This window comes from Apodemus sylvaticus, chromosome 10, assembly GCF_947179515.1.
Source record: "Apodemus sylvaticus chromosome 10, mApoSyl1.1, whole genome shotgun sequence".
Lineage (NCBI taxonomy): Eukaryota > Metazoa > Chordata > Mammalia > Rodentia > Muridae > Apodemus > Apodemus sylvaticus.
The window spans coordinates 1,995,482-2,019,186 of NC_067481.1; the positions used below are offsets into that span (position 1 = coordinate 1,995,482).

Below are 23,705 nucleotides of genomic sequence, written 5' to 3' on the forward strand. Positions count from 1 at the left end.
CAATGGTTAGCGTAGGCTTAATTCTCACACAGCACAGAACAGTTCCACTGAATAGTCTCTTTTGGTTCAAATCCAGTAGCAGTATAATCACGTTATCAGAATGGAGGTGACCAGGCTACAGATGTATATATATATGCAGTCTATCCTTCTTTGAGAGAGCTGGAGACCATTACTGGGCAGAAGACCTCAGTCCATGGGAGAGAGCTTACAAGGTACAGAGCAGGGACAAGCCCCAACCGTAAAATGTAGGCCAGGAGCTAAGGATTTGTTTTATCAGGATCAAATAGGCATGTACTTCTCAGATTGGCCTCAAACTGTTGGGAAGGCAAAGCTTGAACATACATGTTCTAGGCATGTAATGTGTTAACAGGTCAGAAAGGCTGGATGGCCAGAGACACCAAGGGCCCGAGTTCGTCAGGGAGGTTTCTTGCTTTGCAGCGCTGGGGAAGGCGCGTGCTCAGAGCTTGCATACACCGGGAAGGGTTTTACAACCAACTAGCACAGCCACACACTGGGATCTGCAGCTGCCTTCAGGTCTCTAAGAGCATGGTCCAGAATCACTGGAGTGAGCTTCTCGGCCAAGAAGGCAAGGGTCACGCCCCACCTTTTACCTCTGTCCTCAAGCTCAGAAAACAGGGCCTGGTCTCACCCCAGCATTGATCAGACTGGCCCAGGCCGAGATGGCACTCAGAGCAGACAGGAACTTTTCAGGGCACAGGACAGGTCCAATCTGGGATTCCTTGAGCTCATTCACCTACCCCAGATGGCAGCAGGGTCTGCCAGGCCATACCTAGGCCTCCTGGTAGCCACCTTTGTGGAGACAGCCACAACATGCTGCTAGACAATCATTAACCACAACAGTGTGGCTGTTAGCAATCCCCAAGGCAGAGTCCAGTAGTTCAGTGAGTGGACTGGCTCAGAGCTGGGTGGGGCTGCCAATCACAGGACCACACTGCCCTCTTCTGGTCTCTTAGATGAACTGCAAGATTCAGTACCAATGCCAGAGGCTGCCTTCTGTGCAGACACAGCAGAGCATTTGGGCTTTGGTTCAGCCAGCTGAAGACACAGTTGCTCTCCTAGGCTAGTCTCAGAGCTCTAGGAACAAAAAACCCTACCCTCCGCTCCACCTCGGGATCGACCCCACCCAGGCTTGGTAGGGGTCTTCCAAGACCTGCATGCACGAGCCTCTTCTGCTACCCTGCCCCAACTCTGGGCTCACCAGAACTCCATCTTATAAGTGTGCTTAGATGGACCTTGGGTATTAAGAGTTAACCACTCTGTCTCTACCCACCCTGGCTGGGGCTATGCCGGAGACAAGACTGTCTGGGTAGGTTAGGCCAGTATTACACTGTTACTTTTAAAACTCCAAGTCTATGTTGGGCAGCGTTGACACACAGGAGGCAGAAATAGGTAGATCCTGGTTCAAAGCCAGCTTGGCCTACAAATCAAGTTCCAGGACAGCCAGAGCTACATAAACCCTCCCCCTTTTAAACAAAGGAACACAACCCCTCCAAATATCTAAATGGAAATTCCCCATCCAACATCAAGACACAAGTCCTCCCTTAAACACAGCTCCACACTGTGCTATGTCTGGGTGGAGACAGCCTATTATGGGGTACCTGAGGATAGCCTCTCCCGCAAACAATGGATCAGATATATGGCTGCAGACCCCAAGCAAGCCTGACAGGGAGGCACAGCAGGGGCAAAGAGCCCGGGCAAGGTTGGGAACACACACAGGCCTCTAAGTGGTCCTTTTTAACTACCAGCCCTGGGCACACACCACTCACTCAACACACCCAGCCTGAATAGTATATTTTCTCAGTAGCCATCAGAGGCTGTGTTCACTTGGTAAGTTCCCAAGGCAATCTCTTCAGAGTGCTGCCCCACCCCATCACAGTAGGTCCATCCTGTCCCTCTCTCAGGAGACCTCGGTCACTCGCGTCAGTAGCTGTTCCTCCCAAGGCACCGCCTGGGAGTGAAGCGGGATGAGCAGGCTTTGCCCGGGTCCCAGGGATCTAGTCCGAAAGTCCTCATAACCGTGTTTCACTCCAGAACCACAGTGCCGCCCACGGCCTCCAAGGCCGCTTTGATCTTCTCTGCCTCAGCTTTGGCAACGTTAGCTTTGATTTCCTGGGGCAGGGACTCCACCAGCTTCTTGGCCTAAAAAAGACAGCAGTCAGAAACTTGGAGTACTCAGAGCTGTCACACATGTGCCCGAGCAGGAGGAGCCGCCTTCAGCCCCCCACCCCACCCCGGACAGGGCATGGGGACAGCGCCAAGGACCAGGGTCCCACCTGGACGAGGTTTATGCCCTGGACGTAGTTCTTGATCTCCTTGATCAGTTTCACTTTGTCCACGGGCTTCGCTTCTGTCAGGCGGACGGTGAAGTGCGTCCGTTCTTTCGGTTTGGGGATGTCTTCTTCCTCAGCCGCCTTGGGGTGGAAACAAAGATAAGGCGAGGAAGGACGGGGCAGTATGCCCCACCAGGGCCTGCACAGATCCAGACATAAGCGGAGCTTTATTCTGCACGAGATCATTCACAGGACCACACCCTGAACAAAACATTCTCTGTCCCTCCCTTTACTACTCCTGCCCTAACCCCACTGCTGTGTGCTTTTGGAATTTGAGACAGAGCCTCCTCTGTGTAGCCCTGGACATCCTGGAACTTGTTCTGTAGACCAGGCTGGCCTCAACTCAGATCTCCCTGCTTCTGCCTCCAGAGTGCTAGGATTAAAGGTGTGTCCACCACTGACAGGCTCATTTTACCCACCCCCTCAACTTTTGTTTTTTTGAGACAGGGTTTCTATGTAGCCAAGGCTACCCTCCAACTCAGAAATCCGCCTGCCTCTGCCTCCCAAGTACTAGAATTAAAGACATACGCGACCACTGACCAACTCTCATTGTACATCTCTTAAAAACTGTAAAAAAACCGGGCAGTGGTGGCGCACGCCTGTAATCCCAGCACTTGGGAGGCAGAGGCAGGCGGATTTCTGAGTTTGAGGCCAGCCTGGTCTACAGAGTGAGCTCCAGGACAGCCAGAGCTACACAGAGAAAACCTGTCTCAAAAAACCAGAAAAAAAAAAACAAAAAAAAACAAAAAAACAAAAACAAACAAAAAAAACCCACAACAAGAACAACAAAAAACAAAAAACCCCTGTAATTTCTGGGCAGATGTTCACGAAGTGTTTGTCTTACAAGTTTGAGGATCTGAAGTGGATCCCTGGAGCCCATGAAAAAGAAATGAGGCACAGAAGCACTGACAAGGAGGACAGGGGACCCCAAGGGCCCACCGGTTCCCAGTCAGCCTTATCAACAAATTCCAGGTCAGGGGAAAGAACATGTCTGAAAATAAGGAAAGTGGTGTTTAAACCCAGGAGGCTTCCACGTGAATGAAAACACAAACACACACACACACACACACACACCACACAAGTAACAAGCAACTGAACTTAGGCAGGGAGAGTGACAGATGCTTTGCAGATAATAAATAGTTATAGAAACATCGGAGCTATCTCATCCTCAGTCAACATGACCTGTAACAACAACAGACAGGCTTTATTTTTTGGAGTGGGATGGGAGGGGTTGAGACAGGTCTCTTTGCATGGTGGGCATGACAGCTGACCCAGGATTCACTATATAGACCAGGCTGGCCTCAAACAGATTCACCTGCCTCCTGAATGCTGGGATTTGAATCATACACTACCAGGCTTGGCTATAGTGACAACTATTTTAAGCCTTATTCTTGCAAGGTGACTGCATAGAGACCTTGTGGGCCCAGCTCTGGGCTCCACCATCTGGGACACAACTGGATTGGGCCTGCAACCTGACACTGTTAGGATCTTCTTCAAAAGCACTCCATCTTAGGCAATGAAACCTACCCTTTCAGCTGGGCGGTGGTGGCGCATGCCTGTAATCCCAGCACTCTGGGAGGCAGAGGCAGACGGATTTCTGAGTTCGAGGCCAGCCTGGTCTACAGAGTGAGTTCCAGGACAGCCAGGGCTATACAGAGAAACCCTGTCTCAAAAAAAAAAAAAAAAAAAAAAAAAAAGGAAACCTACCCTTTCCTTTCCTTGAAAGTCCAGTCTGGACTAGAGCAATGCCTCTAAGTTAAGAGTACACACTGTTCAGAGGAACCTGAGTTCACTTCACAGCATTCATGTCAAGCTGGTAACAGCAGCCTCGACTCCAGCCCTTTAGAGGCCCTACTCTCTCTTCCAACCTCTCTAAGAACCCACATACGTGGCACACATGAACTAAGCAGCACTTATGTGACACGGGGTTTCACCGCATTGTCCGGGAAGGCTGAGAATCCAGAGATGTGCCCTGCCTCCCACGTGCTGAGATTAAAGGTGTGTGCCACCTTGCCCAGCCACGCCCCCCACTCAGATGTTAAATACTACTTGGAAACCCTCTGCCAGCCAGAGCTCTTTGAGAAATGCCTTGCTTTCTCTTCCTCAACACCTTCAAGTTTCATTCAACACTGTCACATTGTGGGGGTCACCCTCCAAATTCCAAGCCTCTGCCCAATTTAAACTGCTTCTCTATTCCCTGACAATCCAAATGAGTGCAGTACACGGGACACAGGCACTCTGCCAAAACATCTCTGTATTGATGATGTTTTTGGACTCATAAGGACTCCCTACTTTTAATAATACTTAAGAGCTCTCTTCAGATCACTTGTTTCCCACCGGTGCAGCTCAGAGGGTGGAAGGAAAGCTTACAGACACGAGGCTGTTCCCCAGAACCCACATGGAAGGGGAGAACTCCTGAAAGCTGACCTTTGACCCCCTACTCACATACACCCACAACCACGTAAAGGAAATAACAAACACAGATCTTGAGTGCCTTAGGCAGAAAAGTTCCCAGAGCTGTTGTAGGGGAGCCCACAGTGGGGACACAATAATTACTGCTGCAGACTTAATCAGGAACAAGAGAAATCACAAGAGGCTAGCAGTTAACTGGACACACAGAATTGGGTCTTCCTGTGGTCTAGGCTCACCTCAGAGGGTGGTGCTGCAGCAGAGACGGCACCAGGCACCATGCCACCCACTGGCATGAGGCCGACATCCTGGATCTTCAGTGTTTTCTGTGGGGTAAAGGAGAGGTCTCAGTGGCTGCTTATCACACCCTAAATGTACTTACTAATGGAGGTACAGCCTGTTTGTCCCTACCACTTAGGAAAGCGCATTCGATAATTTACCAAACTCCCAAAACACACCCAGAAGAGACAGGGACCTTTGACCCTTGTTTGGTAAAAATACAAATAGAAGGCGGGGGTCTTTAGTCCTGGTCTGCGCCGATCTTTTCTGATACCTTCAGGAGTTCATTGAGGTCTGAGATCTCCAGGAGCGTAAGACTGGCAATGTCTTGGACCAGCTGCTGGATCTTGGGGGGATATTCCTTGGGAGCATTATCCAGAGGTGCACCGGCGAGTGCTTCACTCCTTCGGTGGCTGCTGCTTCTCAATTGCCGCGCTGCACAGACACCGGGTATCTGTTGCCTAAGCCATGCAAACAGCCGTTAGACCCGAGAAAAGGGGAGACACGGGAGACTCGGGAAAAGGGGGAGACACGGAGACTCGAGGGCACGAGATCCATGTGCTCAGTCCGCCACCACTGACGGCAGATTCCACAAGTTGGGGTAAAGAAACCTGAAAAAGCTTCCCTACATTTCCCAAAGAGCTTCAGGATCCTACGGTTATATCTGCAATCCTGCCCAGAACGGCAGGCTTCTGGCTGAATGAAATGCATCAGCCTGACGAGTGCACAGTGCTGCACCAAGCCTTCCAGAGCACCGGGCTTGGGCTATGCTGCCGTCCACAGCGTTGGGTCTCAGCGGCGGGAAACTGGGGACGAAAGGTACCTGCACCCAAGGTCGCCCAGGCCGAGCCGCGCTCTCCACGCCCCGCAGGCTGGGCCGCGGAAGGAGTCGTTGCGCCTGTCACCCCGACCCTCCGAACCAGCTTTCTGCCCGCCGCCCGGGCAACGGCGCTCTAGACCCACCGCCATACCTGGCAAGGCGGAGCGCGGCTCCCCCGAGTCCAAGCCGCGGCCCCCACAGGCGGCTAGCCGCCGCCGGCAGCATAGCTCCGCAAGCGGGAAGGTCACACGCGGCTCTAAGCGGAAGCGACGCTCTATCCGGGAGGAGTCGAGCTGGTCCGGCCGCTCTAGCCACCAGGCCTCCAAGCCTTGGAGCCCAGGGTAGTTCTAGCCTGGGTTGGCTCCTGATGTTACGTACTAGGCGGTGCGACGCGCAGGCGCAGTCTGGGCCCGGAAATAGTACTGGATTGGCGCTTTCTCCAACAACCCTGTCCCGCAGACCTTTGTCTCGCCAGGGGAAGAAGTAGGTGCCTCCATACCGCATACTTACGGAACTTGCTGCGTAGCCCCTTGAATTTAGATCAGCGGTCCAAGAGATTAGCACCCTAAGGAGTCCAGTACTCTAAGTCTAAGAGAAGGGCCCGATTCATTGTTCTAGAAGCCTGGAATCCTTACAAGTGGAGAGCTTTTCACTCGGGGAACAGTCACCTCGGCTTTGAGCGCATACTTAGGCACGCGCTTATCAGGAAGGGAAAGGACAAAATTTGAATGTCCTCACCAGAAGTCCTGGTATTTTACAGGGCGAGATATTGAAAGCTAAAATCTTAAGCAATGGGTAATCCTGAGGGCAGTTGGGCTGCAAAAGCCCGCGTTTGCACCCTTTCCCAACTGCCTGGTGATAAATCCTGCACCAGATGAGTCAATGCAGAGTCCCCATCAGGGAGGAGACTGATAAAAGACCAAGACTTCTCAACCAGTACCCACCAAACTCCACAACAAATGCAGACTATTAAAGTGTTGGTCCAGGGCTGGAGAGATGGCTCAGCGATTAAGAGTACTGACTGCTCTTCTGAAGGTCTGGAGTTCAAATCCCAGCAAACCACATGGTGGCTAACAGCCATCCATAGACGCCCTCTTCCCGTGTGTCTGAAGTGTACTTATTTATAATAATAAGTCTTTGGGCTCGAGTGAGCCAGGGACTGAGCGAGCAGGGCCGACCAGAGCAAGCGGGGTTGACCAGAGCGAGCAGAGGTCCTAAATTCCATTCCCAGCCACCACATGAAGGCTCACAGCCATCTGTACAGTGTACAGTGCTGGTCCAACACAACCTGCTGCCTGAACAAACAATCATGAGAGTTTTGAAATACATTTTATTTTCACTGTTCTGCACTGGAGAGATGACATCCAAGGAGTAGGGGAAATAGAGATGCCTGAAGCGTCTACCCTCGCTGTGCAGGAGCTACATGGTTCTTCTGGATACCAGGGCCAGGCCTGGACCCCACACAGTTCACATCAAACTCTGGGGCAGTCTAAACATTTTCATAGCAGTCACCTGTGGCAGGTCCCAACACAACTGGGCACTCTACAGAGAAGGTCCTACTTGCCCTGCAGAGTCCCAGTCCTGGGGAGGTCAGACTGCATCAGGACCAAAGCAGGGAACCAGTGACAGGAGCCAGACCACTGAGGCCAGGGAAGAGGGCCAAGGGTGAAGGCCCACTCCTTGCTCACTGAAGGGACACTACAGGGCAGTAATAGGAGCGGAAATGGCTAGTTAGACATATAAGTGGTTTCTGGTGAACTGTAGTGTTACTCTGGATGGCGAGCGCCAGACTCAAGGTCAGTCAAAGGAGATGAGCTGGGCCTCACTGCCCTGTGCTGGAGGTCCCTGTGTAGGTGCCGGCTGGGCCACAGGGGGCTGCTGCTGGGGAGGGCCGGTGCTGGGTGCCATCTAGAGAGAAAGGGCAGATAGGCTCATCACCCCTCTTCACAGACAAAAACGTTTGCTTAGAGCAAGCTTCACCTTGGCACCGGGTAATGGAGGCACAGTGAGGCCCTGTAAACCGGTCTCCTATGCAGTATGGATAAATGTGGACATAGGTGCACTGACTGGCATGTGTCATCATCCCTTCTGCTGAGAAAAGCCCCTGGGTATAAACCTCCTTGTGCAAGGGATTAAAGTAAGCCCAACTGTCCCAAGGCAAGTGGCTGGGAGAGGGCTCACCTGCTGGTACATGGGCTGCTGCCCTGTCATGTAGGGCTGCTGGGCTGGCAGAGACGCATCCTGGCCTGGAAGGGTGGTCATGAGATTCTGTGGGAAGTAAGATGGAGCCCAACACTGAGTAATCTGTGAGCAGACAGAAACAGACCCTCCTGGCTGGAAGAAAGCAGAAGTGAGAGCCAGGAGGAGAGGACCTGTCTGTGATAGCCCTCCATGCCCAGCAAAGACTAGTGCTCTTTACCTGCATGTTGTATGGCTGGTAGCCCATGGACATTGGCTGGCTCCCCATGTAGCCTATGTTGCTGGTCTGTGGAGGCTGGGAGATGGCTGGGAGGCTCTGTGGGGCCTGAGAAGCCACATTCTATAGAAGGAAGGTGGTGAGGTGAGGGAACATATGAGGAACAGGCGAGGGCTGGGTGCAGATTGGAGGGAAAGACTTTGCCCACATACCTGGTAGCCTGGGGTTGGAGTGGGCTGGTAGGAGGAGTAGGCAGGGCTGGTGGTGGGCCCGGCCTGGGCCTGAGGGGCGGCCTGGGCCCCAGGGGCACCTGTTGGGTACATGTAGGCGCTGACCATGCTGGGATCTGTGACAACAAAGATGAGCTGGCTCAGCACAGAAATGACAAGAGCAGGAAGAGAACACCCTCTCCTGAAAAGCCAGTGTGTGTGTGTGTGTGTGTGTGTGTGTGTGAGAGAGAGAGAGAGAGAGAGAGACAGACAGACAGACAGACAGACAGACGTGTTTTCATATGGACAGAAAAAAAAACCAATTCTAGAAAAAGTTACTTAGAACATTTGGAAAATTCTTTATATTATTCTATCTTCTGTAAACTGGCAAGGTTACCTGCTGTGGTGCCAGGCATGCTGGGGTAGGGGCCAGTGGCTGGGGCTGCCTGGCTCATATACACGCCATGCATCGGAGAGCCCTCTACTGAGCCTGCTGGGCTGAAGGTGCCAGGAAAACTGGTTGGGCCTGAGGGCTGGTAGAGTACACCCCCAGCTGTGGGCATAGCCTGGAGCTAGAGACCAAAAAGAGCCGACAGTCAGAGAGGGTGTCTTTAGCCTGTAACGGGCAAGGTGGGGTGGACAGCACCTGCCTGGGCATAAGGCAAGGGGAAGGCAGGCATCTGGGCACGCATCTGGACAGTCTGCTTCTGCTGCTCCAGGCGCATCTGCCGTTCCTTCTCCTGTTCCTGCAGGCGCTGGATAGCTAGCTGTCTCTGCACCTCCAGGTACTCCTGAAGCAAGTGAGAGGCAGCGGTCAGGCTAGCCTGGGCCTCCCCTGTCCACATTCTGGGTCAGGTGCCATACCTGCTTCTTCTGTCTCATGATCTCCAACTTCTGTGCCAGCTGGATCTGACGCTGGCGCTCAGCCTCCTCAGCTGCCCGGCGCAGCTTCTCCCTGTGCTCTTCACGCAGGGCACTCAGAGCCCCTCGGGCATCACGTATCTGTGCCAGCTTGTCCTGAAGTCCCTCGTAGTACACTGTGCAGAGAACAGGATAGCTCAGCCCTCTCACAGGCTGAGGGCCTAGCTGATATGGGCCTCTGTTCTCCTTGGGCAGAGCTGCTTGCCCTGGGGCTGGAGACAGAAAGGGACAGAGCAGGCACCCCAATAGGACCACCTCCCATGAGCACTCGGTGAGGAATCGAGAGGTTCAATGGAGTATGGGCACAGAGTCCTAGGTGTCCGAGGGCCCCAGGGGATCATTAGCATGACCCTTGGAGGATGCACAGGCACACGGTGGGCACACGGGTGGGCACACGGGCGGGCACCTACGCCTGCGCTCATCCAGCTGGTTGAGCAGCTCCAGCAGCTGTGGGTGCATGCTGTTGATGGACTGGAAGAGCGAGAGCACGGCCGAGTCGTTGGTGATGCTGCGGCCCCGCATGTGGTTGCTCTTCATGCGGTTGACAAAAGTGCTGACGGCATTCTGCAGGGCCTTGAGGAACTGCTCATGGCTCTCTTCTGACTCCCCATTCTGGTACTGCTGGAGACAGAGTGGGTAGCTGAGTGCCACAGCAGGGCCAACGCGATGGCTGCCCTTAAGCTTAGGCGGCAGGCTGGCAGACAGGCGCTGCCCACTGTGTCCGGAGCCTGGCGTGGACACATGACCCAGTCCTTCATGCTTGACACGTGACATGCCTGGTCTGCACATAAAGCACCAAGCAAGGCTCTCCCCCAGCCATGACTGGGTGTGACTGGCAGACACCTCAGTAGCTGAGGGACCCTCGAGGAGAGCCTCCTCTGAGCCGTTGCAGAACACTGGGGGCCACAGAGCAGCTGGAGCCTGGCAACTCATTACTCTGCCACAGCCCCCAACCAGGACAGGAGGCGCACCTTACCTCACTGAAGGGGCCACTGCAGGGCGTTCCAGGCTGAGAGTCTGTCTCCGGAAGGGGAGCCTGGAAGGGATCGGCCGTCAGAGGTCTCGGCCCAGTTCACACATACCCTCAGCCGACATTTAGGCGTGCAGAGGAACCTCACCTCTCCCATGCTGCTGGGGGCTGTATGTCCTTCTCCAGGCTGGGCAGCCGGCTCCGTCAGGGGCACAGGAGCAGAGGGTGTGGGGCTCTTCCGAGCTTCTTCCTGTCTCTTCTCCCAGTAGTTCCGGTTGAGGTATCTTGCAAGCTGCGAAGCAATGAAGGAGTGGATGAGGAGGCACTGTGCGGCCAGGAAGCAGGGAGCCAGCACCCGGGACCACTGCTTACCTCAGGGTCGATGTCCTCTGCCAGAGGCGCTGATGAGTTCTGGGGAGAAAAGCATGGAGTCTGGTGAGCCACAGCATGAAGTGCTGTGATCCGAGCAATCTTTCCACAGGGACCCAGACAGCACCAGGTGACAGCAGGTCCCAGGGCTGGCCAGAGCTATGGCCCCTGTCTGGCCCCTGCCAGCCCTTCCCTTGGCAAACCCATTGTGGCAGGCATCCACTTTCCTTTGGCAACACTAGCTTAAGAACCTGGGTTACGAGAGCACCATGGATCACCAGACTCTACTTTACAAAGGCACAAGGCCACACTGGGGAGGCTAACTTGATTCCTAGGACGGCACCAACACTACACGGACATTGCTTAGTTCTAATGAAGTCCTAGTGTGAGCCCTGCTGTAATCTAGGGAGGAAGGGTTTCCTTTAGCAGCAAGGCCAGGGCTGTTTCTCAGTCCAGGTCTCATCTGAGGCTGGCTACTCTAGAGAGCTCTACAGAGCCTCCAGGTGAAATTCTAAATCTGCTACATATTCACTTCCTTTCCACAGGACTAAGGATGAGGTGGATACCCACAATACCAGGCCTGGATTACTCAGTATATGCTATGCAAGGAAGTATGGGAGAGATTCATCTCCCTGGCAGGGGGATGCCATTCCTGGCTTCCTCATTACACCACAACAAAGCTCTGAGCCAACAGGACCCTGTTGGTAATCCCTGGAAAAGGAGAAGCCAGCTTGGTGGAAAAGGCTCACCACGGGCGAGGAGTACAGGCCGCCAGCTGGGGGCGCAGATGAAGCCAAGGGTGTAGGCTCTGCCTTTGGATGTGCTGTATATGTTGACTTCTGTCTCTGAGGCAGAAGAAGAAACAGAATTAGAGGTGCATGCGGCACAGGCTAAGGAGCTGAACCTCTGCATACCTCTGCTGCCACACATCTAGAGTCCTCTTTCAGCAGGGAAACTCATGGGGTGGGGCCATGGCTTACCATCCTCTCTTTCTCCTCAGCCTCTGACTGTGACAGGGCCAGAGCCAGCTGCAGTTCCTCCTCTTCCTGCAGAGCTGTTTCATCCCGCTTTGGGGGCAGCTGAGAACAGACAGGCAGACAGGGAAGAGTGAGAAGAGCCCCAGGGAAGAGGTGGGAAGGCGAGGGCGGGACTGGAAGGGACCTTGTACCTGAGACTGCTGTGACAGGGGGCTGGTCAGGTACTCTGGGGGCAGCTCTGTGGTAGAGGCAGCCTTCCCTTCTGCCTTCCTGCAGGCAGAGTAAGACAAACACTGTAAGCACCTTGCACTGACGCCACCCCCAGGATTTGCTCATGCCATCTCCACACTGACAATGGAAAAATGGAAGGCCACACAGACATGTGGCTCCACGCCCACCCTCCAGAGAATGGCAGAAGGGACCCTCGTGCCTCAGCCAGCTGCAGGACATGAGCAGGTCACTTGACCCAAGTGAGTCCCTTTCCTGGCTTGGCTGAGCGAGGGCCTTTCTATAGCGTGCCCACTGCGCCTACCATGACCAGCAGTGGGCCTTCCCCTCAGAAGGTGCCAGAAAGGTCTTAGAGTTTTACTGCTGTGAACAGACACCATGACCAAGGCAACTCTTACAAGAACAACATTAATTGGGGCTGGATTCAGAGGATCAGTCCACTATCATCAAAGTGGGAGCATGGCAGCATCCAGGCAGGCATGGTGCAGGAGCTGAGAGCTCTAGCTGTTCATCTGAAGGCTGCTAGCAGAAGACTGACTTCCAGGCAGCTAGGGTGAGGGTCTCGAAGCCCACACCCACAGTGGCACACCTACTCCAACAGGGCTACACCTCCCAATAGTGCCACTTCCTGGGCCAAGCATATACAAACCATCATAGCCAGTAAGGCCCAGGCAGGCCAGGGCTCATCTAGAACAGAGATTTCTCCACAGCACAGGGCTGCGGGCCACACATATAAAGCATAGTTAGGATTTCAACTCAAACGTGCTCTTTTCTAAAGGAAACAAACGCACTCTAACCACGGCACTGCTGGCCAAATCCAACTATTCTGCCTACCCCAGTTCCCAACCAATTTTTTATTTGTTTGTTTTTTTTTTTGTTTGTTTTTTTGTTTTTCAAGACAGGGTTTGTGTAGTCCTGGCTGTCGTGGAACTCACTCTGTAGACCAGGCTGGCTTCGAACTCAGAAATCCGCTTGCCTCTGCCTCCCAAGTGCTGGGATTCCAGGCGTGCGCCACCATACTCGGCTTTCCCAACAAATTTTGAGAATTTAAACTAGAACACAAATTCATGTGGACACATACACTCCCAGGAACACAAGCCACAGTGGAGAAATCCAAGAGAAGGGCTTGCAGACATGTTCTCAAGTTCACAATTAAACACTCATCTTTGCACTACACTTGCTTTTTAGAGACAGGGTTTCAGTGTAGCCCTGACTGTCCTGGACTCGATTTGTAGACCAGGCTGGCCTTGAACTCAGAGATCCACCTCACCTGCCTCTGCCTCTCACGTGCTGAGATTAAAGGTGCTGAGATTAAAGGCGACTATACTCGGCTTGTAAACTTCATTTCCAGTCCAAAATAAGAATGTGTGGACCAGGTCTGAAGTCCCAGAATTTGGAAGGCTAAGTCAGGAGATTCAAGTCCAAGAAAGAGCCTATCTAAACAAAAGAAGTCCAAGCCAGTGACCAGCCCAGGTCAGTCTCAGCTACTGTGCAGCCATGACACTCTGCCCACCCTGTTCCAGAGCTTGGGGTGCTGGGCTTCCTGTATAGATGCAGTCGCTGGCCCCTAACCCTCCTGAGAACACTTTAGGAGCCCTGGAAGCTATCGTCCTGAAGCATCACCCAGTCCCATGGAACGGGACACTCACTTGTTCAGCTGCTCATAGCAGGGCTCGCACACGCGCACTTCCTTCTCGATGCCAAACTTGGGGATGGTGGAGCACTTGGAGGAGCACTTGCCACAGAAGATCTGCCCGCATGCTCGGCAGTGGTGCTGTGAGACAGAGCAACAGGTCCAGGACAGCGGCCATGATGACCCTGCCTGCACGCCAGCCAGCTGCCGTGGCCAGCGCTATGAACAAGAGCAGGGATGGGGACAAGGACAAGCAGAGAGAGAGATGGGGGACTTGCAGAGAGATGGGGACTGCAGGAAACTCAATTTCAGCAACCGTTTGGAGGAAAAGAAAGGAATTAAAAATAAACAAAAGAAAACCAGTGCTGGTTCTGAGGAACCGAGGGTGCCTAAATGTCCAGTGACTCCTGGTGGTGTTGCTCAGACCCTCCCTGCAGGCCCCACATCCACAACTGTCAGGCGGAAAATGGGATGGGAAGCTATAGGGACCAGTGGCCAGACCTAGAAAGAAGTTTGCACCAATCCTAGAGAAAGCCCGAGTGACCTGGACTCGGCCTGAGCCTGGGACATCCGGACGTCCAGGTGAGGCTGGGCCCTGCCCATTAGGCAGACCTTGCTTTCCATACTGATCAGCACAGAGTCCTGAGCTGGGTGTGCTTCCAAAGCCATCAGGTTAGAGCAGAGACACAGGACCACACAAAGGAACACCGCTTTTTGTCATGGCAGGGCATGGAACTGAACAGAGTCTCTGGGGGATACTCACCTTGCGGGTCACCACCCCAAACTGTACTCTGCACCGATGGCATTCCTCAGCATCCACCCAGTCAGGGGCCTGGGGACAACAGTCATGATCACATTTCTGTCCCAAGTGCTCGCAAACGAACTTACCCAATGTCCCAAATAGGAAAGGTCCCCAGAGAAGGTCCTCATGTGACTAGAGTCCCTATGCCAAGACCATGGAATTCTGTGACCTAAGCCACAGGGTCCAGGGTTGCTATAAAAGAAGAACCTCCTCCAGAGAGACTTCTTGTCAAAGGTAGAATCCCGACACTTGCCAATTTTGAGCATGTGGGTTTTGGAGACAAGGTTTAGCACCTGTGTAGCACTGGCTTTCCTGCAGCTCACTGTGTAGCCCAGGCTGGTTTAAGGTCACAGAGATCTGCCTGCCTCTGCCCCTGAGATTCTGGGATCTTTAAAAAGGTGTACACCATTGCAACTAGCCTAGTTTTAGAACTGTGTGAAGAAATTTACTCTGGGTGTGGTAGCGCAAGCCTTAAATCCCAGCACTGGGGTTTGGGGAGGAGGAGGCAGGGGGATCTCTGTGAGCCTGGTCTATAGAGCAAGTTTCAGGATAGCCAGGGCTATACAGAGAAACCTTGTATCAAGAAAACAAATAAAAATTAACCAGCTAGCCTGGTTAGCTAGTAGTGGTGCAAGCCTGTAATCCCAGCACTTGGGAGACAGAGGCAGGTGGATTTCTGAGAGGCCAGCCTGGTCTACAGAGTGAGTTCCAGGACAGCCAGGGCAATACAGAGAAACCCATCTCCAAAAACAAAAAACAAAAACAACAAAAAATTGACCAACTAAACAAACAAAAAAAACCAAAAATCCATCCCAAACAAATAAACAAATTCATTCCTTTCTTTTCTCTTTTTTTTTTTTGGGGGGGGGGGGGGTCAGGGAAAGGATTCAAGACAGGGTTTTTCTGTATAGTCCTGGCAGTCTATGACTTCACTTTTAGACAGGCTGGCCTAGAAGACAGATCTGTCTCTGTCTGCGGAGGGCTAGGATTAAAGGAATGCACCACCACTTGGCTTGCTTTATTTACTTATTTGTTTATTTACCTATTAAAATACCAGTGCTAGAGAGCCATGTACGTGCCAGAGTGTGCCCCCACCATACCTGCTTTAGTCAGATGAACCAAGTGCTACACCCACAGGCACCATAACCACTTCTGAACTTGACCTGGGGTTAACTGCTGCTGTTCTAACTGCTGGCTTTGTTGTTTGCTTTACTGAGTACTGTGCATATGGCGCGCAAAAGCTTTACAATGAGCCACACCCCCAGGTTTCCCCTCGTCTTCCTGAGTCAGGGTCTCCTTACATACTTAGCTCAGGAGCTCATGGCAATCCTCTTCTGTGATGCTGAGGTTGAAGGCATGAGCCATCCCTCCCCAAACAAGAAAGGGTCCCAGGCCTCCCTCCTCTCTCCCCCTCCCCAGAGCTCCTCCAGTCAGCACCGGCTGGCCCTGGACTCACTCTTTCAGCAGCAAACATGGCATCACTTTCCTTAAATTCAGGGAAGACATGTCCTGGGAAGAGAAGGTGACAGTCACTACTGGGTGCCTCCCTAGTCACCACTTCTGACCCCTGATGTCTGACTCATCAGATAAAACTGGCAGGATTAGGCAAGGATACCCAGAGTTCTCTGAGACCCAAGCCCATCCAGGTATCAGCAGAACTTCCTAATCCATGATCCCCTCTTTAACCCCCACCAGCTCTCAGGGCTACTACATCTCAAGAAATGTACACAGGGGCGTCACAAAAGACCCTCTGCCTCCCTGGCCTGGCGGAAAACCTGCCACTGACTTCGGAAGAACACTGTCAGTGTGTGTCACACACAGCGACAGTATTCTGGTTTTGCTCTCCTCTGGAATGAGCCAGTCTTCCAGCCTTGCAGCAGGGCCAGTGCACCCCGACCCCAGGGTCTGAACTGGAGTAAAGGGGCCAAGGCAGAGTTGGAGAGACAGCTCAGTGGGTAAGTACTGACTGTTCCTTCCAACCAACCCATTTGATCTCCAGCACACAAACAGGGGCTCACAAATGTCTGTAGTCCTAGTCCCAAGAGAACCAACACTCTCCCAACCTCCCAGGGCACCAAGCACACACAAGGTCCATGAACATGTGCTGCCAGCACAGCATCCACACCATTTCAACAAAACAAAATTAAAAGGGTGTCAAGGCCCTGGGCTTGGTCTTCCTGTTCAGAACTAGAATCCACCGTACTGACGTGTGAGGTCTTCCCTGTCTGCTCAGCCTGTGCTGCCCCCAGGAAGCGTAACACCCTGAAATGTGCTTATGTCTAGATGGCAGTGTTTACTGCCTCCCCGTGGGGTAGATGTGTGGGATGCAAGGCCTTGTCAGAGCCTGACCACCCTCCATGGAGCCCTCTAAGGTTTCGGGAACACCACCTCCTCACTCCCAATCACTCGGGGAGGACCAGTCCACCCTCCTTTGCCCTGTACCATGGAGATTATCTAGTTCAGCTGCTAGAGAGACAAACCTGTGGCTGTTCTACCTTACCTTCTACCTTCATGATCTGGTACGTGTCCTGTACCACCTTGTACTTGGGTTCATTCCGGAAGGCATGTGCCCAGGCCTGGATCAGGTACAAGATCTTGTTCCGAACATTAACTTCCACTTGCCTCTGTGGAGCAGGAAAAAAGTGGGGAGGACTGAGGAGACGCGGGGTGTCTAGCAAGACCAATTGCCCAGGGGATCCTGGCCAGTAACACAGTTCTCTGGGGTCCACAACTAAACTCTCCAAAAGGCATTAGAGAGACAGGACCGTGAAGCATTGCCTTGGTCTGAGGATACAGATACTACAGATCTCCCTCCAGCTGTCCTCTGAGAGGCAGGGAGATAGCCTCTTCAGATGTTTCTCCACAGTGGCTCAGGCCCTGTGAGCGTCATGCTCGGCACTCTCTCTCAGGGAGGCTGTGACACATGATGGGGTGACATGGGACGAAGCAGTTTCAAGGAGGGATACAGGGGTGTTTATACTGGGATTTGCGTTTCCCTCTAAGGGTTCCCTCAGTAGAGGAGCAAAACAGCCTGGTGCACCTGCAGCACAGGGGGAGACTGCATGCCAAAACAACAGCAGGGAGGGCTCCTAACACTGCTCTTTTCCAGCTAGGACCTTGCAACATACTGGCCATGGACTCAAGTGTGAAGGGCCGAGCTCACAGCTCAGTGCCTGAGACAGGTTCTGGGTAGCATGAGTTGGGGCTTCCTGTGAGAATAAACCCTGATGCTGGGTCCTGTGAAATGGGGAACAGCATCGCTTTGCCCAATCCAGCACACGACAATCCTTTAGGTGGTTCTGAGGATAATCTCACATGGATCCAGAGAGCCTTTCCTCCTCTGCGGAAGGGTGTGAAGTCCACTCTCCCTGGGGCGGCTCCTTGCTCAATCACTTTGCCTCTTGACTCTGTCACAGATGCACCTAAACTTGGACCTCTCTGCTCAGATCTCTCCCCACCCCTAAATGTGTTACTCCAAACATCTTCTCCAAGCTTTCTGCTCACTTGTAGACTCCACAGCCATCTGTGCCCACAGGCATGTAACCTACTGCCCTTAAAAGCTCAGCTGCACGCCCTAGTTCTTGGAAGCCTTCCGCAGTCCCAAAAGAAGTGTCTTTCTCATCCTGCAGAGACAACACGAGCCTTGAGGCGTCTCTCCCAGGGCCTACACTAGACTCACAGTAAATGACCACTCATTCTTACCCTCACCTCCTCTAACACACCCACTGCTCCGCCTGCTGTAGCTGGCCCACAAGCAGAAGAGGAGGCACTATGCCCGAGTCTAGTCTACCTCCTCTCACAACTCCCATGGCGCCTGCCTACCTTCAGTAGCTCCTTCAGTTCTTCCATGGTCTGCTTGTTGGCCACTTCATCATGGACTGTCTGACCACAGTTCTTTACCACAGACTCCATCACCTGAAAACCCCAAGGAAGAGAAAGGCCCAGCTTGTGTTCAGGGCAGGGCCCCTCCTACTGGAAGACAGGCTTTGAACCCACCCAACTTGTTAGAAACTCCAACCAGCGGCTCAGACAGGATGCAGGCCCTGATAACGTCCTACGGTCAAAGATTTCTGCCATCCCGCCCGGGGCATGTGGACTATAGCTAGAAGGGTAGCAGTATTCTTGTTCCCTCCCCTGTTCCCATGAGAGCGGTCAGGCTCAGTGGCCGTGCTCATAACCATAGCACTGTAGGACTCCACTGGGTGCTATGTGGAGGCCTGACAGCGGAAGACAGAAACAACTGCAACAGTGTTCCAGTTACCTCCAGAGCATACAAGGCCACATGTGGGTTCTTATCATTGACCTTCTTCTTGATGGCGTTTACAGCATATTTTGCTCTGAAAAGGGGGGAAAAGGGAGGGGGGTTGGTGGGGTTTAGTAACAGCAGAAAGAGAAAAGGATGGGAAACGTCTTGGTAAGGTTAGGAAAACCCTCCGCCATATTTCTTTATGTATTAAGACAGGGGTTTTTGTAGCCCAGGCTGGACTCAAATGGAAGACCTTGGACTTCCTATCCTTCTGTCTTCTCTCCCCAAATACTGGGATTACAGGCAGTACTGTCATACCTGGGTTATACTGTGTTGAGCATGAAACTCAGGGTTTAATACATGCTAGGCATATACTCTACCAACTGAAGTATATGCCAACCACAATTTTAGCCCTTCAGACCTCCAAGGAAATTCAGTAAGACTAAGTGTCTCCAAACTGTACAGTTTTAATTGTCCCAAGATATCAAAACAGTCTGGATTAAAAACAAAAAAAACTCATGCTGCCAATTTAATCTTAGAAGAGGGGTGGCGCTCCCCACTTACTGTGTGTCCCCCTGACGGATCAGGTCGCAGATCTGTAGAATGGATTCCCAGTCTGTCTCCAATAGAAGCTGGCTGGTGGCTTTGTCTAAAGGAAAGAGATGTCATTCAAAGGGTCCACTGTGCCACATTTCTAAGGTGGCTCCCCAAAAGTCAACCATTTCCCTCATTCTAGACAGTCAAACCAAACTGGGAAACCTCTTAAAGTACACTGATGACCACAGAAATGGCATCCTCCCATGCACGAAGCAAATGATGTAGAAATTTGGCTGTTCCCTATCAGCTGTCACCTTAAGCTCCGAATTCACTCAATTCCCACAGACCCTTATGAGACAGGTGCTACTTGTATCTCCTTTAAAGATAAAGTAGGAGGTAGTGAATGCCCTGGTCACAGCTTGCTGAGCACTCCAAAACACACGGCTGCTTCTGGACAGGTCACCTGACCCTCAGAGTCCCATCACTCACAAGTCTGTCATTTACTTTCCCTCTTAGCTGTGGTAATGGAACGGGGTCCTTAGCAAGCTCCAGGGAGACAAGGGATGGCTTCTCCATGTCATGTCATGGAGGGAGTGAAACTAGCCCCCAGCCAACACCTCTTCACACTGATCACCTCTTACAAAAGTGAGCTATCCCAAGATATGCCATCTTCCTTACTGATTCAACAAGTTAGTGGATTCATTCTTGAGGTGCTGAGACTCCCAGCATATGAGACTAAGGTAAACGTTACATCATCTAAGATCCCCTTTGAAAACCTTAGCTCAGAAAAAAAGCAAATGCGCAGCCTAGGATGGGGCCTGCTCCTGGACACGACACTTTCATTGAGGGAATGATGCATGCATGTCAAACTCATTTTTCCCTCCTAAAATTTACACTTGTCCAGAAACCTCAGACAGAATCAACAAGCACCTTCGACAATGAGAAAAAAAAAATATCTTCCCAAACCCCGAGGCACTACCAGAGCTCAAGGCTGACTGAGGTCCTAGGAAGCACTCTAAAGGGTTAAGGAAGGCAGTATCAGTTCCACCCTTCGACAAGGTATTGGGGTCTGAGACCCGCATGAAGCTAAGATCTGAGTCATGCACTTCATGACTCAGGACTTTGGCCCAATCGGTTCAGCACCGTCGGACCCGGAGGAAGAGAGGTCCATCGCGGACTCCCAAAGAGCATTCCTCACTGGAACCCCCCCGACTCAGTGCACAGCCCGGGCGGCCACACCCGAGGCCCGGGAACCGTGCAGGGCTCCCCGGAGGCCGACGGCCGGTCTAGGTGGCCAGACCGCTCTCCGGAGACCTACGGAGGCGGCATCTGACCGGTGCGCGAGAGAGCTGACTTCGAGCTGATGGGCGGACGCGTTACCTAGGAGACGCTCGAAGGAGCCGCTGCCTCGCCCCATGGCGACCCCACTCCGGACCGACGCTGCAGGCGCTCCCTCTTTCGGAGCTGACGCGCCCCCCAACTTCCGCTTCCGTCTTTCTTTTTCTGCCCGCGCACGCGCAACGTCTCCGCGCCGCCCCGAGTCCTGCTCCAAGGCCAGCCTCCCGCTTGCACACTGACTCTCATTGGAGCGCTCATTGGATCGCTCAGTCCATAGACTAACCAATGAACAGCCTGGACGAGAGGGCTATCCAATGAAAGCTAAGCGGAGGCGGGCCTCACGGCGTGGTACCTCGAAGTACAAGCGCGTTGACCAGGAAGGGATGTGTCTCCTGCTGGGGGCTGCGGGCGTCGGGAAGACCCTGCTGGTGAAACGCCTTCAGAATATCCTTCCGCGCCGAGTGGGCAGGAGGGGGCTCCCAGGCAGGGCGGGGAGGGAGCACACCGGGGTTGCTCTGCGCGGGAACTCCGCCCTCTGCCACGCTCAGGCCCTTGACCGCCGGTACAGCTGAGCTCCGGAGATGGCAAAGGCGACCTGGGAGAGCCTCCGCCCACGCGGCCCACGGTAGGTGTCCGCCCCTCTCGGGTCTGACCTACATGGGTTACCTTTGAGGCTTGCGAAGCGCCTCAGGCCTCTCCTAATGGAAGCCTGTGGCCAGTGGGTTGGATACGGTCTTTGGCAGAGGAACTCCCTCCAGTGGACTTCTGAGTGCGGAGAACCCGAAGCCCGCCTTCCCGTGGGCACCTTTCTCTCCCATCCCGAGAGACTCATTCCGTTGTCACTCTCAGGGTCCATCTCTCTGATTGAGGTTGGTCTGGAGTCTTTTCTTGGTGGCTCTGCCGAAAGGCTGTGGATGTTTAGCTCCCTCATTGCAGAGCTGCCATCCAGAAGTTCACAACAGCACACCGCTTGCATTGGTTTCTGTGCATTGTGGTTTTTTTCCGTAGGTGGGCACCAACCTTACAGACATTGTGGCCCACAGGAAGATCACCATCCGAGAGCTCGGGGGATGCATGAGCCCCATCTGGTCCAGTTACTATGGAAACTGCCATTCGCTCTTGGTGGGTTAATACTTCAAGCCTTTTTTGAGGGCAGTTTTGTATGACTCCCTGAACCATCAAGCATCGGCCCTGCTTTGTATGGGATCGGGTTTGGAGGGCTGTTGATGACTGTGCATTGGTCAGATTTCCAGAGCAGGGCTCAGGCTTTAGGAGGCTTGTTGAAGCCACTGTTCTATGCCTCAATGCCTGGACATGCCCAACATTTTTACATCCCTCTGGTTGGTTCTATCTATCCATAGAAGGAAGGGAACACCAAATTCTGGGCTGGAGAGCTGATGACCACATTTATTTAAAGACACCAGTGATAGTCGTCCTTGTACAACTCCCCCTTGGCTCTTTCCAAAACCTGTTGATTAAAAGCTACTCTGGAGCTGGACACACAACTCAGGAGAGTGCTTGCCTAGCTACACCTGAAGTCCTAGGTTCAAACTCTAGCATCATTAAATCAACTTAAGTTGTCTGCGTGCTCTTGTGAGATGCCCAGGTGGGGCATTGTCTTCTGTAGCATGCTTTCCCTTTTTCCCTAGTTCATGATGGATGCCTCTAACCCCACCCAGCTCTCTGCGTCCTGCATGCAGCTCTTGGGCCTCCTTTCTGCAGAAGAACTTGCAAAAGCCTCGGTCCTCATACTCTTCAATAAAATGTATGGGTCTAAGGGCTGGGGGGGGGGGGGGGATGAAGGGCAGGGTATCCCAAGGGGTTGCTTGCTCTATTTGAGCCCAGCCAAGACCTTGGGGGTCTGCGGGGGAGGTGCAGCTGAGGGTAGGGCAACTTGCCGCGGGCTCCACTTTGATGAAGTGCTTCTTCAACTACAGTGACCTACCCTGTTACATGACCATGGAGGAAATAAAGTCATTGATCAGGCTTCCAGACATCATTGCTTGTGCCAAGCAGAACATCACCACAGTCGAAATAAGTGCCAAGAATGGCACTGGCTTGGCAACAGTGTTGCTCTGGCTCCAGAATCAACACAGGCACAGCAGTTGACTGAAGGATGGAGAAGTATGGCTGGCCCTCCTAGTGCCTAGGAGACAAATACCTAAGAGCCTGAGGTGTTTGATTGCAGCAGGCCACCCAGTGTATCCTGATGGGTCTGAACAGTGACAGGTGAACAAGCACACACAAACACGGGTCGCGTTTTTGAACAATGGTCCCAAGACAGAGCACAGACCACAGGTGTCTTCATGTCTGCTGGACTCTGAAACTGGGCCTGCTGAGGGCTTTGGACTGCACGAAGCCAAAGGCATGTTTGCAGTATAGGCTCTGTCCTTGAGTTCCAGATATCCTGACCATGTTGCCCAGAAAAAAAGAATAGAAAGTTAATGAAGTTAATAAGAATTGTGAGGAGGGCTGGTGAGATGGCTCAGCAGTTAAGAACACTGACTGTTGTTCTGAAGGTCCTGAGTTCAAATCCCAGCAACCACATGGTGGCTCACAACCATCTGTAATGGGATCTGACAACCTCTTCTGGGGTGTCTGAAGACAGCTAGAGTATACTTACATATAACAATAAATAAATCTTTTTAAAAAAAATTGTGAGGAGCTGGAGAGGTGGCTCAATGTTAAGAGCACTGACTGCTCTTCCAGAGGTCCTGAGTTAAAATCCCAGCAACCACATGGTGGTTAACAACCATCTGTGTAATAGGATCCCATGCCCTCTTCTGCTACAGTGTGCTTATATACATAAAATTAAAAAAAAAAATTTAAAAGTAATTGTATTGTGTCTTGGCCTAGAAAGATGGCTCAGTATTTGAGAGCTGTCTGCTCTTCCAGAGGTCCTGAGTTGAACTCCCAGCAACTACATGGTGGCTACTCTAGTGAGATATCTGATGCACTCTTTTGGTATGCAGATACAGCACTCATATACATAAATCTTAAGAGAATAGAATTGTCTCAAATGACAAAAAGCAGGCAAAAGGTGGTGGCACATGCCTGTGGCTGAAGCTACTCAAGGGACAAAGGCGTCAGGATCACTTTAACCTCAGGAGTTGAGCTTCTCATAAGGATTGGGGGTGGTGGTGGTAGTGTCGGACAGGTGTGGTAGAACATTTCTCTAATCCCAGCACTTGGAAGGCAGA

General features: G+C 52.6%; 3 protein-coding genes across 7 annotated transcripts; 1 reads left to right on the top strand and 2 right to left on the bottom strand.

Moving 5' to 3' along the window:
• Positions 1-1,795: 1,795 nt before the first annotated feature.
• Mrpl12 (mitochondrial ribosomal protein L12) lies at positions 1,796-6,378 on the bottom strand. Its single transcript, XM_052196727.1, has 5 exons — positions 6,011-6,378; positions 5,314-5,500; positions 5,000-5,086; positions 2,295-2,432; positions 1,796-2,160 (listed from the first exon to the last, which is right to left on the bottom strand). Exons 1-5 carry the CDS (start codon positions 6,361-6,363, stop codon positions 2,044-2,046), a joined length of 882 nt encoding a protein of 293 aa, XP_052052687.1. The 5' UTR covers positions 6,364-6,378; the 3' UTR covers positions 1,796-2,043.
• A 793-nt stretch (positions 6,379-7,171) lies between these two features.
• On the bottom strand, positions 7,172-20,666 carry Hgs (hepatocyte growth factor-regulated tyrosine kinase substrate). 4 transcript variants are annotated; one of them, XM_052196725.1, is made up of 22 exons: positions 20,548-20,666; positions 19,195-19,279; positions 18,646-18,721; positions 18,207-18,299; positions 16,885-17,008; positions 15,841-15,893; positions 14,346-14,414; positions 13,599-13,723; positions 11,913-11,991; positions 11,725-11,823; positions 11,494-11,589; positions 10,748-10,786; positions 10,524-10,667; positions 10,382-10,441; positions 9,816-10,023; positions 9,349-9,521; positions 9,135-9,275; positions 8,882-9,056; positions 8,488-8,621; positions 8,279-8,398; positions 8,041-8,127; positions 7,172-7,767 (listed from the first exon to the last, which is right to left on the bottom strand). In XM_052196725.1, the coding sequence occupies exons 1-22, from the start codon at positions 20,582-20,584 to the stop codon at positions 7,657-7,659; spliced, it is 2,328 nt and encodes a 775-aa protein (XP_052052685.1). In that variant the 5' UTR covers positions 20,585-20,666; the 3' UTR covers positions 7,172-7,656. The 4 variants fall into 4 exon arrangements, with proteins under 4 accessions (XP_052052685.1, XP_052052683.1, XP_052052684.1 ...); XM_052196723.1 differs by having other exon boundaries at positions 8,041-8,193; XM_052196724.1 differs by having other exon boundaries at positions 9,816-10,026.
• Positions 20,667-20,825: 159 nt separating this feature from the next.
• Arl16 (ADP ribosylation factor like GTPase 16) lies at positions 20,826-23,336 on the top strand. Of its 2 annotated transcripts, none has more exons than XM_052196733.1 (5): positions 20,826-20,949; positions 21,072-21,130; positions 21,514-21,627; positions 22,185-22,270; positions 22,443-23,336. In XM_052196733.1, exons 1-5 carry the CDS (start codon positions 20,889-20,891, stop codon positions 22,612-22,614), a joined length of 492 nt encoding a protein of 163 aa, XP_052052693.1. In that variant the 5' UTR covers positions 20,826-20,888; the 3' UTR covers positions 22,615-23,336. The 2 variants fall into 2 exon arrangements, with proteins under 2 accessions (XP_052052693.1, XP_052052692.1); XM_052196732.1 differs by having other exon boundaries at positions 20,827-20,949; positions 22,155-22,270; positions 22,443-23,335.
• Positions 23,337-23,705: the final 369 nt, after the last annotated feature.